The 13,088-nt window shown below is 46.0% G+C and overlaps 1 protein-coding gene across 1 annotated transcript in view; it reads left to right on the top strand.

Annotated features, from left to right (window-relative positions):
- Positions 1-13,088, top strand: part of LOC140204792 (arf-GAP with dual PH domain-containing protein 1) — a 103,191-nt gene that overhangs the window by 42,143 nt on the left and 47,960 nt on the right. Inside the window, exons 5-6 of the mRNA XM_072271592.1 lie at positions 3,845-3,957; positions 12,216-12,362. Coding sequence (XP_072127693.1) covers positions 3,845-3,957; positions 12,216-12,362 — 260 coding nt within the window. The remainder of the gene's footprint in view (positions 1-3,844; positions 3,958-12,215; positions 12,363-13,088) is intronic.

The raw sequence follows: 13,088 nt of genomic DNA, 5'->3' as shown, positions 1-13,088 counted from the left end.
GACGTACAATCAATCGATGTACCCAGGCTACACAATGCTGGAAGAAACTCAAGCGCCATCTACGGAAAAGAGTAAACAGTCAACGTTTCAGGCCAAGACCTTTCTTCAGGACATTCTCGTGTTTATGTACATAAGCTATCTTGTGCTTTGATATTTATTGTGGGTTTTTTTTAACTATTGTATTCTTTATCTTACCGTAAAGATAAGATCTTGTGCAGCATTGGATCCAGAGTAGCAATCATTTCATTCCCCTTCACACTTGTGTACAGGAAATGACGTTAAGCAAGGGCCAGCATGGTAGTGTAGTGGTTAGCACAAGGCTTTACAGCACAGGAGACTGGGGTTCAATTCCCACCACTGCCTGTAAGGAGCTTGTACGTCCTCCCCGTGACTGCGTGGGTTTCCTCTGGGTGCTCCCACAGTTCAAAGGCGTACCGGTTGGTAGGTTAATTGCTCATTGTAAATTGTCCCATGATTACCCTCCAGTTAAATCAGGGGGTTGCTGGGTGATGCGGCTCGAAGGGCCATAAGGGGCAACTCTGCGATGTGTCCCAATAAATAAATATCAATAAAATCTTGAATCTTGAATCTCAACGGAACTGTTCTCCCTCGTCTGCCCCATCGCCTGTTTGCCATTAACCTGCGTCAAGAGGTGATTTGCGGCAGGCAGTCAGCCTCCCCGCGCGTCTTTTCGATGCGTGAGGAAACCAGAGCGCCCCACGGGCGTCTGCGCCGTCACGAGCAGGGCATGCGGACTCCACGCAGACGGCACCCGAGGTCAGACGTGAACCCGATTCATTGGAGCCGCGCGGCGACAGCACTACCCGCTGCTCGCCAGCCCGCTTCCCAACGCATCTGGCCTCAGTGCAGATCGCTCCAAACGCCAGAAGAAAATGGATCTGGGCTACGACAAGTCTTGCTGGGCTGAAACCGGCACTTCATAAACTTGTGCAGCAGGGAAACAGGCCCTTCGTCCCATCTCGTCCATACTAACCCAGGTGCCTATCTGAGCTAGCCCCATTTGGCTTTGTTTGGCCTGCCACTCTCTAAACCTGTCCTATCCATGTACCTATCTAAATGTCTTTTCAAGCTCAGCTTTTGGACCTAAGGGGGTCTCCTGCGGCGGGGAGGGGGGGCTTGCTGAATATAGTAGTGTGAGCCTACTGAGTGTCAGAAGTTGCTCTCCCCATCACTCTCCCCCGTTCTTCTCAGCCAACAAGGAGGGCTTGGCTTCACGCTGGCTTTGTAGATTACAGGTAGTCAGTGTGGGAAACACTGCTCCCTCCACAGATAGGGCAGCTAGTGGGCGACTGGACAGGAAGGTGAGTGGTTAGTGAGCTGGCACGCACCAGTAGACACACAGAAGTGGGCCGCACACACAAAATGCTGGAGGAACTCAGCAGGGCGGGCAGCATCTACGGAGAGGAATAAAGAGTCGACGTCTCAGGCCAAGACCCTTCATCGGTCTAAAATAGTCATAGTCATACTTTATTGATCCTGGGGAAAATTGGTTTTCGTTACAGTTGCACCATAAATAATAAATAGTAATAAAACCATAAATAGTTAAATAGTAATATGTAAATTATGCCAGGAAATAAGTCCAGGACCAGCCTATTGGCTCAGGGTGTCTGACCCTCCAAGGGAGGAGTTGTAAAGTTTGATGGCCACAGGCCAAATGTCAGCTCTTTACTCCTCTCCATAGATGAATAAAGCCGCTGAGTTTTGTGTGTGTGTGTGTTTGTGTGTGTGTTGCTCTGGATTTCCTGCATCTACAGAATCTCATGTGTCTGTAGTCCCGAGCCAGGTTCGATCTGGTGTTGGATTGGGAGACCCCAGTCATTCCACTGGGACTCCAGATCCACAGAACGGGTCAATCATTTTAAAGTTACATCCCTTCAATTTAATGTTTTTAAAATTATTTTTAATGCTTTAATTGAATTTTTTAAATGTTCTGAATTATTTGATATGTTTCTAATTAATTTTGTTGAATGTTTTCCAAACTAGAACACAGGATAGGAACAGGACCATCAACCCAAAAATGTCTATAGTGAACATGATGTGCCCACCCCCCCCCCTCACTGCAGCCCATCACCCCATCACCCCTACTGGGGCATATGCCAACCCCAGCAGCTCTCCAGAGTCCTCTGTCCTGGGCCAGTCCTTTAAATTGTCCCCATACGCAGACCATCAGAGATCCCTCTTCTCCCGGGGATGGGGTGTTTCGGAGCCTTGGTTGCCGTCTCTGCAGCTGTGGGTTTTTACTGGGTGGGGTTGCTAGCCCTGTGCCTACCCCTCCTCTTTTCGCAACGGAGCTTGGGTCCGGCCAAGGCAAAGCTGAACGCGAGGCCAATTTAAACCAAATTTCTTTTATCTCCACACAGTCCATTTCCTTCCATCCTCTACATAAAAGCCTCTTAGCTGTCACAATCATATCTGCTTTATCTCCGCCCTTGCAAACCCCTTCTAGGCACCTTCCACCTACTATATCATTTTTTCTATTATTTTAATTGTTATTATTTGCTTTAAGTCACTTTATTTCTAGTTTAAGTTTATAAATGCCTCTGAATGTTCTGCAGTCTCAGAGTTCAACAAGCCCCAACTCAGTTGGTTGCTTGTTGACTTCCATGGGCAGCAGCCACTAGCCAGTTTGGGGTTATTTGTAAGCCCAGCCTCCACACCAAGTAAGGAGGTCTGCTACACCCACCCGCTAAATGTTCATATTTTATTGCAGTATAAAAGGAGGCCATTCTTCCTGTCAACTCTGTGCCGGCTCAACAGCACCTATCCCACTAATATCAATATAACCCAGCCTCTCTCTCAGATGCCCTCACCGGAGACAGATATACAGACAGATAAATATTGGCTTCCCAGAGAAGGCAGTAGGAAATAATGTAATGTGATTGGAAACTGGGGATATCATCTGACCACCGTAATCCAGCAGCCAGTCAGAGACTGATCACAGGATTTTAGAAGCTCAAATTGTGCTATTTATTATTGTGTCAAGTTTTTTTTTCTGAATCGATTCTCCTTGCCTGATTGAACTGACACAGTGTGTGGCTCAATATTTTTAGCCACAGCTTTTAAAAGCCGCAGCCTTTATCAGAAGATCAGCCTACCCGGCGTGTCTGAAATTAGCTCAGTTTTTGTAAAGAGGAACTGCATTCCTAAGAATTACCACATGATGTTCTTAAAAAAAAAAGTGCGATCTGCAGACTAGGAACTGCCTCACCAACAGGTTTCAGACTGGCCTTGGTGGTTTCCATCCCACTGAGGAGCTTGCAAATCTAACATTCCTAAATCTGATGAGGAATTCACACGTGTTTTTGTTTCTCAATGAACACTCACTGATGTAGCAACAAGAAGAAATGCAGATGCAGAAGGGATTAATGTACAGGTCCTACATCAACTGCCTCTCTGTACCCCTCCCTCTGTGCTCCCCACCCTCCATACCCCCCTCACTACCCTGCTCCCCTTTACCCCTCTTCTATATCTCCCTCAACCCCAATTCTCCTCCCCTTTCCATTCTGCCCCCTCCCTCACCCCCCTTTCCAAATGTGCTTCCCACACACCCGATGGTGTGAATGAAGGAACCCCAATCTCTGAATTGGTGAGACATCAATACTCCCGATTACACCTCTTTGCCCTCTCCAACCTTCAACCGTCCTTGAAATGGGCCATTTCAGGACCGATAACCAGTTAGCAGTGGATGCCAACACCAGTGACGGAAAGAAACATTGGTCGTAGCCAGGACATCCCACAGCTGGTGGCGAACGTGCTGTGTAGACATAACTAGTTTTCTCTCCTGTGAAGTTATATTCCTTCTGCCTTCTGTTTCCTCCTCCAGGCTACAGAGAAGGGTTTCTATGGAAGCGTGGCAGGGATAATGGGCAGTTCCTGAACAGGAAGTTTGTCCTGTCGGAGGCTGATGGTGTCCTGAAGTATTTCACGAAGAACGACGTAAGTCAAGATCTGTTCAGAGTTGTTCCTTGGGGATTGAGACAGATGTGGGGCGGGGAAGGGGTGTTGTCAGTCAATTCCACCCGTTGGTCCCAGCAGTAACACTCAGAGGGTCTTTGGGAAGAGAAACATTTCAGGTCAAAAAGCATTAAAACTAAGCGTTACTTCAGTCTATTTCCGCAGAGGCTGCCGACCTGCTGGGTGTTTCCAGTGTTTTCTGTTTCTATTTTAGATTTTCACCATCTGCAGTATTTTTATGATTTCCACACAGGGAATGTTTGTTCCCAGCGCCAGTAACCCAGGTCCAGTTCCCCCCATTGTCTGTAAGGAGTTTGTGCATGCTCCCCATCCTCCGGGTGTTCCAGTTCCCTCCCACCTTCCAAAGACGTAAGGGTTATTGGAAAGTGGTCGCATCTTTATTCGTCCAGAATGATGTGACGTCTTGATAAATAAAATAAAGTGCCAGACAGGGAACCTAACACAAACAGGACACCTCACAGGTTGTAAACGTAAAATAGTCTGCCGATCTCGAAATCCTGAGCAACACACTCAAAATGCTGGAGGAACTCAGCAGGCCAGGCAGCATCTCTGGAAATGAATAAAACAGTCGATGTCTCAGGCTGAGAACCTCCTTCTGGACTGCGAAGGAAGGGGGAAGATGCCAGAATAAAAAAGTGGGGGATGGGGGGAGAGGAAAGAGGCTGGCTGGAGGGCAATAGGTGAAGCCAGGTGGGAGGGAACGGTCAAGGGCTAGAGGAGAAAGAATCTGATCGGAGAGGAGAATGGACCATAGGAGAAATGGGGAAGGAGGAGGGGAGCCAGGAGTAAGTAATAGACAATAGACAATAGGTGCAGGAGTAGGCCATTCAACCCTTCGAGCCAGCACCACCATTCACTGTGATCATGGCTGATCATCCACAATCAGTACCCTTTTCCTGCCTTCTCCCCATATCCCCTGACTCCACTATCTTTAAGAGCTCTATCTAACTCTTTCTTGAATGAATCCTGAGAATTTGCCTCCACTGCCTTCTGAGGCAGATCATTCCACAGAACCACAACCCTCTGTGTGAAAAAGTTTTTCCTCAACTCCATTCTAAATGGTCTACCCCTTATTCTTAAACTGTGGCCTTTGGTTCTGGACTCACCTAACATCGGGAACATGTTTCCTGCCTCTAGCGTGTCCAATCCCTTAATAATCTTATATCTTAATAGGCAGGTGAGAAGAAGTAAAAGGTCAGAGTGGGGAATAGAGGAAGTCAGGAGGGGGGAAATTTGTTTACCAGATGGAGAAGTCAATATTCATGCCCTCAGGAGGGTACCAAGACAGAATCCCACTCTTCACGTCACACTGAGGTACCTTATGCATAATCTCCTGAAAAGGTTCATTGGGCACCTCTCAGGGTCCGAAGGGCTCAGGTTTGGGCTTTATTCCAGAGGAGTGAATGTCTGCTGCAAGCTGGCGCCCTCGCTGCAGCGATGGAGTGTCAGAGGTGTGATTCTTTGGACCGAACACTAACTCAACGTCCTGCCTGAAGGAGGGTAAAGGTCCACGGAGCACTGTTTTGACGAAGGGTTGCAGGAGACTTTTCCCTTCGACCCCACTTCCCCCTAACCACCCCCACCGCAAACTGGAGATCATTTATCTCTCTGCCGATGCGACAGAGCGGATTGTCGAGTCGTTGAAAGGTTACAGGCACAGAAGGAAGGCATCCACGCATCCCAGTCCCACTCCAGCACTGCTGTGTATACCCATTGATTTAGGCTCTTCAAGCATTACCCTACAAACATACAATCACTCTGTGAATATAAGCTATTTTATGTATTTATAATTAGACCATAAGACAAAGGAGCAGAAGTCGGCCATTTGGCCCATCGAGTCTGCTCCGCCATTTTATCATGAGCTGATCCATTCTCCCATTTAGTTCCACTCCCCCGCCTTCTCACCATAACCTTTGATGCCCTGGCTACTCAGATACCTATCAATCTCTGCCTTAAATACACCCAATGACTTGGCCTCCACTGCTGCCCATGGCAACAAATTCCATAGATTCACCACCCTCTAGCTAAAAAAATCTCTTCGCATCTCTGTTCTGAATGGGCGCCCTTCAATCCTTAAGTCATGCCCACTCATACTAGACTCCCCCATCATGGGAAACAATTTTGCCACATCCACTCTGTCCATGCCTTTCAACATTCGAAATGTTTCTATGAGGTCCCCCCTCATTCTTCTAAACTCCAAGGAATATAGTCCAAGAGCGGACAAATGTTCCTCATATGTTACCCCTCTCAGTCCCGGATTGCAGTATTTTTTGTGCAGTATCAGATCTGGAGTAACAATTATTTCATTTTTCTTTACACTTGAAAGTCAGGTAAAATCATGGGGACTGGTGGTGGATGGTCGTATGAGCAGCTGGTGCATATCACAAGTCCTGGTTATGTGAACACTGACACCAAGCAGACAATCTCTGAAGAGCATTGATAATGGCCAGGGTCACCAGTCTTGGAAAGACACTGACGAGACGAAGGCAAAGGCAAACCACTTCTGTCGAAAAATTTGCCAAGAACTATCATGTTCAAAGAATATGGTTGCCTACATCATACAACATGGTACATAACGAACGAATCCTTTCAGGCAGAGTGTTGTCTGGACCTGACATCGTCTGGGTGGGGGAGGGGGTGCGGGAAGAATATTTCCCCATCTCCTCTTTAAATTCCATCGTTTACTATAGCCACTAAGATATAGGAGTAGAATTAGACCATTCAGCCCATCAAGTCTACTCTGCTATTCATTCAATAAGATCATGGCTGATCTGGCCATGGACTCATCTCCACCTGCCTTTTCCCCATAACTCTTAATTCCCCTACTATGCAAAAATCCATCCAGCCTTGGTCAAGGGAAGCACAGGAGCGCTTACAGGACTGTTCTGAATTGGTGGACCTGATGAGTATGCCACAGTTATTACCAACTTCATTAAAACCTGTATGGATGAGTGTGTGCCTACGAGAACTTACTGTGCATTCCCAAACCAAAAGCCATGGATGAACCAGGAGGTACGTCATCTGCTGAGGGCTAGATATCTGTGACAGTTAAGTCTGGTGATCCAGGTCTGTACAAGGAAACCAGGTTTGACTTGCGGAGGGCTATTTCAAGAGTGAAGAGAGAATTCCGCGCGAAGTTGGAGGCGACATTAGATGCATGTCAACTTTGGCAGGGTTTGCAGGACATTACTTCCTAAAAAGCAAACTCCAGTAGCATGACTGGCAGGAATGTTTCACTACCAGATGAGCTCAAACCTTCTATGCCCGCTTTGAAAGGAAGAATATAACTACAGCTGTGAAGATCCCTACTGCACTGGGTGACCCTGTGATCTCTGTCTCGAGGCCAATTTCAGGCTGTCTTTCAGGGGGGGTGAACCCTCACAAGGCAGAAGGCCCGACAGAGTACCCGGTAAAGTTCTGAAAACTTGTGCCAACTAATTGGCAGAGTATTCAGGGACATTTTCAACCTCTCACTGCTATGGTCAGAAGTTCTCACCTGCTTCAAAATGGCGACAATTATACCGGTGCCTAAGAAGGGTAGTGTGAGCTGCCTTAATGTCAGTAGCGTTCACATCTACGGTAATGAAATACTCCGACAGATTGATCATAGCTAGAATGAACTCCTGCCTCAGGAAGGACTTGGACCCATGGCAATTTTCCTATCACCGCGATAGGTCTATGGCAGACGCAATCTCAATGGCTCTTCACACAACCTTAGACCACCTAATCAATACAAGCACACTATTTTTAATTTATTCAAAATACATATATATACTTATTTACTTATTTTTTATGTTCTCTTTTTTTCCTATATTATATACTGCTTGTACCGCTGCTGCTAAGTTAACAGATTTCACAACACATATAAACCTGATTCTGATTGTGAACTACAGTGCATAGCCGAGCATGTCGGTTTCTCAGACAGGCTTTCTCACACCAGTGAGGGAGAGAGTTTTATAGATCACAATTAATTCACCTTCAGCAACATCTGGTCAAAGGAATTCAATCCTAAATCACCCAGTTCCTCTCTCCACCCATTATGTTCCTCTGGAATCTGGAGATCAGATGCCACACTTCAAAAGTAAGAACACATCTGAAAGTATTTATAAACACCAGGTCCTGCAGATGCTGGAAATCTAGAGAAGCAGACCCAAAATGCTGGAGAAACTCATCAGGTCAGGCAGCACCTATGGAGAGGAGTGAACAGTAGACGTCTCAGGCCAAGCCCTCCTGATGAAGGGTCTTAGCCCAAAATGTTGGCTCTTTATTCAAACCCAAGATCCTCCAGAATTTTTTTGTGTGAGTTGCTGAGGGAGTATTCATTTAGCTAATGGCTATGGCTTAGCGCCATGGGTTCATTCCTGTACTAAATGGCTTCAAGGGTTCTGCCAAATTGACTTCCCTTTTAGGAAGGGAAAAGGATGAGTCATTGTTCCTCAAACCAATAGATGTCAGAATACAGGAAGTCGTGGGCCCACAGTTCAAGTTGCAGATCTTACTCTGCCTTCTCCGCAACCCCTGTCCCTATCACATTATTCTCAATGAGTCATGGAGTCTTGTAGAGTAAAACAGACCCATAGGCCTGTTAGTACACCAATCCAATTTTATTCCCTTTGCATTCCCATCAAAGTCAAGTCCAAAATGAAAATTAATTTGTATCAAAGTACATCCCAAAACCCTTCAGCACAATTAAACAGCACTCAAGGGTGTTCCTGAAGAGCTGTGATCTGTGGGGTTACAGAGATTGTGCTGGAGGGGCGGGGCTAGGCTGTGTTGTCTGGGTAACGAGACAAAGGGTTGAATGGCCTCATGTGTTATAACCTTCCAGTGGCTCACTGACCTGTTTTGCCTCATTGGCGGAGAGATAATGAACTCCTGCACACCGGTTTGCAGTGCTGGTTAGGGGAAAGTACAAAGTAGGTCTATTATCAAAGTTCACAGAGTACTGTGCAAAAGTCGTAGGCACATTCTGTAGATATGCCGTAGCGAGGACGCCTAAGACTTTTGCACAGTACTGTATTTGTCAACAAGGAGTGAAGAGCAAGTCTGTAAATCTGGCGGGGAGCAAAGGATGTTGAGAATGGCAAGGGTGGGGTGTGTTACAGGTGGCAGAGAATGAGTGCCAGGGATGGGGGGGTGTTGGCGTGGGTGCAGACACACCCAGCCCTGAGACACCAGGCAAGGTCATTTGATTCCAAACAAGCGGTTTATAGGTCATTACAGTATATCTCTCTGGTGCTTCCCTCTCTCTTCCCCTTTTCCCAACCAAGATTCCCCTCTCCCTACCCCCTTCCCACTCCCAGTCCACAACAGAGACCCAAATCAGAATCAGCTTTATCATCACCAGACATCCCACCCTGCAAAATCTCATTTCAGGGAGGCAGCACCATCAATTTGCGGGAGACTTCCAGGAGAGGTGGGATGTCTGCAATAGAGTAGCTCCTTAGCAGCTAGCCAGCTAGTTTAAATAACGTTAGCTATGCTAATGAACGAGTGACACCTGTTAAACTCACCTCAACATGTCTTTTACAGTCTTAACCCACCATGGGCAATAGAAGAGTCACTGTTGCAAACAGTGCAATGAGCAACACTGTCATTATTTTGACCCCTATTAGGCAGGGGTACACTTTAGTGTAGTCTGGGGTGACGTACGTTTTATATTTTTTTTGGAACACTCTGCCATGGCGCGCTCTCTCTCTCTCTCTCGTGGTCACTCGTGCACTCTCAAGCGCTCTCGCTTGCTTTCTCTCTCGCTCACTTGCTTGCTCTCTCTCTCGTGCACGCGCTGTCTCTCGTAGTCACTCTCACGTTCTCTCTCAAAAAAATTGATTTCCGTGATATTGTATATAACCTGCGGGCATCAGGGAGCCACTATCAATATGCAGGAGACTCCCGGAACTTCCGGGAGAGGTGGGATGTCTGCATCACTCACATACATCAAGAAAGCTGTGGGTTTTTTGGGGAGCAGTACAGTGCAATACATAAAATTATTATAGCACTGTGCAAAATAGGCACCCTAGCTTCCTATACGTGCTTAAGACTTTTGCACATTACTGTATATGTCACCATATAACAATTACAGCAAGGAAACAGGCCATCTCGGCCCTTCTAGTCCGTGCTGAACTCTTACTCTCACCTAGTCCCACCACAACCCTGAGATTCATTTTCTTGCAGGCGTAGTCAATAAATCTATAATAGTATAATAACCCTAATCTAATCAATAAAAGACCACACCAACTTGGGCAATAAACCAGTGTGAAAAAGACAACAAATTGTGCAAATACAAAAAGAAAGAAATAATAAATAAATAAATAAACAAACAAACAATAAATATCAAGAACTTGAGATGAAGAGTCCTTGGAAGTGAGTCAATAGGTTGTGGGAAGATCCCAGTGATGGGGCAAGTGAAGTTCAGTAAAATTATCTCCTTTGGTTCAAGACTCTGAAGGAAAGGACTTGTCCAACGCTTCGTTGCTCCTCGCTCCTTGAGATTGCAGACAGGACTTTGAGTTAATGTTCATTCTAAAAGGACCACACCTCTAACTGTGCAACATTCCCCCATCTTCTACGGTGTGGATGTCAGCACAGAGTAGACATTCACCTCTCTGGTACAAGGTTGCAATTCAAGCCATTTCGACTCAGACCGGACACTCTGAGAGGTCAAGGCAAGTCAAGTCAAGTTTATTCTCATTTAACTACATACATGTATACCGTCAAATGAGATAATGTTTCTCCGAACCAGGGTGTAAAGCACGGTAGTACGCATAACACACATACAACACAAAATAATTTATCAAAGTAAAGGATAAAATGAATTACGCATTGATAAACAAAGTGAGATGCATAAATTTAATATTGTAGGGTACAGGACAGATTAACCAGTGACACTTCAAGTGCAATGCAGCAGGGAGTTCAAAAGCATAATGTTTTCCTATCCTGTCCATTTAGAGTCTCCTGCCTGGTGGTAGAAAGTCAAAGAGGATGCTGGATGGATGGGTTGGGTCCTTGATAATACTAAGGACCCTGCGTACGCAGCGCTCCTGGTAAATATCCCCGATGGATGGTAGGGAGACCCCTATGGTCCTCTCAGCCATTCCCACAGTCCCTTGAAGGGACTTCTGATCTGATGCTTAACTGCTCCCATACCAGATGGAGATGCAACTTATCAGGACGCTTTCAATGGTGTTCCTATAAAATGCAGTTAAGATGGTGTCTCAATCTTCTCAGGAAGTGGAGGTACTGCTGTACCTTCCTGTTCAGGGAGGTGATATTGAGGGGCCAGGCGACACCGTCCAATGTACAAGATATACAATAGAATTTATGAAAAGCTATGCATAAACAAAGATTGACAAACAACCAATGAGTAAAAGAAAAGAAGGCAAATTGTGTAAATATAAAAAATACTAAGAACAGGAGTTGTAGGATCCTTAAAAGTGAGTCTGTAGGTTGTGGAATCAGTTCAAAGTCGTGAGAAATGAAGTTATCCATACTGGTCCAGGAGTCTGATGGCTGTAGGGTCAAGTAACACAACCATCCCCCCCACACACATACGTATGCGGCAGTGATGCCCTACAGGGCTAGTTAATCCAGCAACTTGCTCGCCTTTGAGATGTGGGAGGAAAGGGAGACACCAGGAGTAAACCTAAACAGTCACAGGGAGAACGTGCAAAGTCCGCACAGTCAGTACCCAAGGTCAATACCGAACCTGAGTCACAGGGGGCTCTGAGGCAGAATCTCTAAATTCTCTCTTGCCTGAGTCTAACTTCCCCATCTCTGGGTAGCCGTCGGTGGCCTCCAAGTGCCCGCTCCCAATACCATGCACTGAATTGTACTGTACAGTCAGCCTCAGAGTATCCGTGACCACAGGCAATTTTCTGACCTTGCCAATAGGGAGCGCAGTGATAGATTAACAGGGACAAAAACAGAGGGTTTAAAGTGAGGGGTTATAAGATATGAGGAGGAATATTTTCACCCAGAGCGTGGTTGCAATCTGGATGGAACACTGCCTGAGAAGTTGATAAGGCAGAGACTCTCACAACATGTAAAGGGAAGTATCTAGATGAACGCTTGAATCACCAAGGCAATGAAGCCAATGAACTAGCGACAGTTTCCATACACTAACGGAGTGGCCCTCCCTTCATTCTGATCGTATACTCTTTGAATCTTTGGTTAACATTGCGAATCAAGCTGAAAATCTCACACACTGCCTTCTCCAACAGGCTAAAGAGCCCAAGGCTGTGATTAAAGTGGACAACATCAACGCTACATTCCAACCAACCAAAATTGGAAATCCTAATGGCCTCCAGCTCACGTACCTGAAGGATAATAGCACGCGGAATATTTTTGTTTACCACGAAGAGGGAAAGGTAAGTTCCAAAGTCCTACAGCACAGATATGAGCCCTTCCACTCCCCCCACCCAACCAACCGACACCGAGGTACACTAATTCCATTTTAAGCTCAGTAGCCACTTTATTAGGTACACCTGTACACCTGCTCATTAATGCAAATATCTAATCAGCCAATCATGTGGCAGTAATTCAATGCATACAAGCATGCAGACATGGTCAAGAAGTTCAGTTGTTGTTCAGCCCAAACATCAGGATGGGAAAGAAATGTGATCTAAGTAACTTTGAGCGTAGAATGATTGTTGGTGCCAGATGGGGTGGTTTGAGTATCTCATAAATTGCTGATCTCCTGGAACTTCCACACACAACAATCTCTCGAGTTTATAGAGAATGGTGCAAAAAACAAAAAACACCAAACGAGTGGCAGTTCCATGGGTGAAAATGCCTTGTTAATGAGAGAGGTCAGAGGAGAATGGACAGACTGGTGCAAGCTGACAGGAACTCAAATAACTCGGTGGTCAGTGATGTGCAGAAGAGTATCTTTAAACCCACAACATGTTGGACCTTAAAGTGGATGGGCTACAGCAACAGAAGACCATGAACATATCAGTAGCCACTTTATTAGGTACAGGAGAGACCTTATTAAAATGCCCACTGAGTCTATTCTCTTCACGTCACAATCAACTCTCCCACCCACATCCCCCAGTTCTATTGTTCAGCCAACACACCAAGGACAATTTACAACA

The sequence above is a fragment of the Mobula birostris genome, chromosome 11 (assembly GCF_030028105.1).
Source record: "Mobula birostris isolate sMobBir1 chromosome 11, sMobBir1.hap1, whole genome shotgun sequence".
Taxonomy (NCBI): domain Eukaryota; kingdom Metazoa; phylum Chordata; class Chondrichthyes; order Myliobatiformes; family Myliobatidae; genus Mobula; species Mobula birostris.
This window is presented reverse-complemented; position numbering and strand designations above follow the sequence as displayed.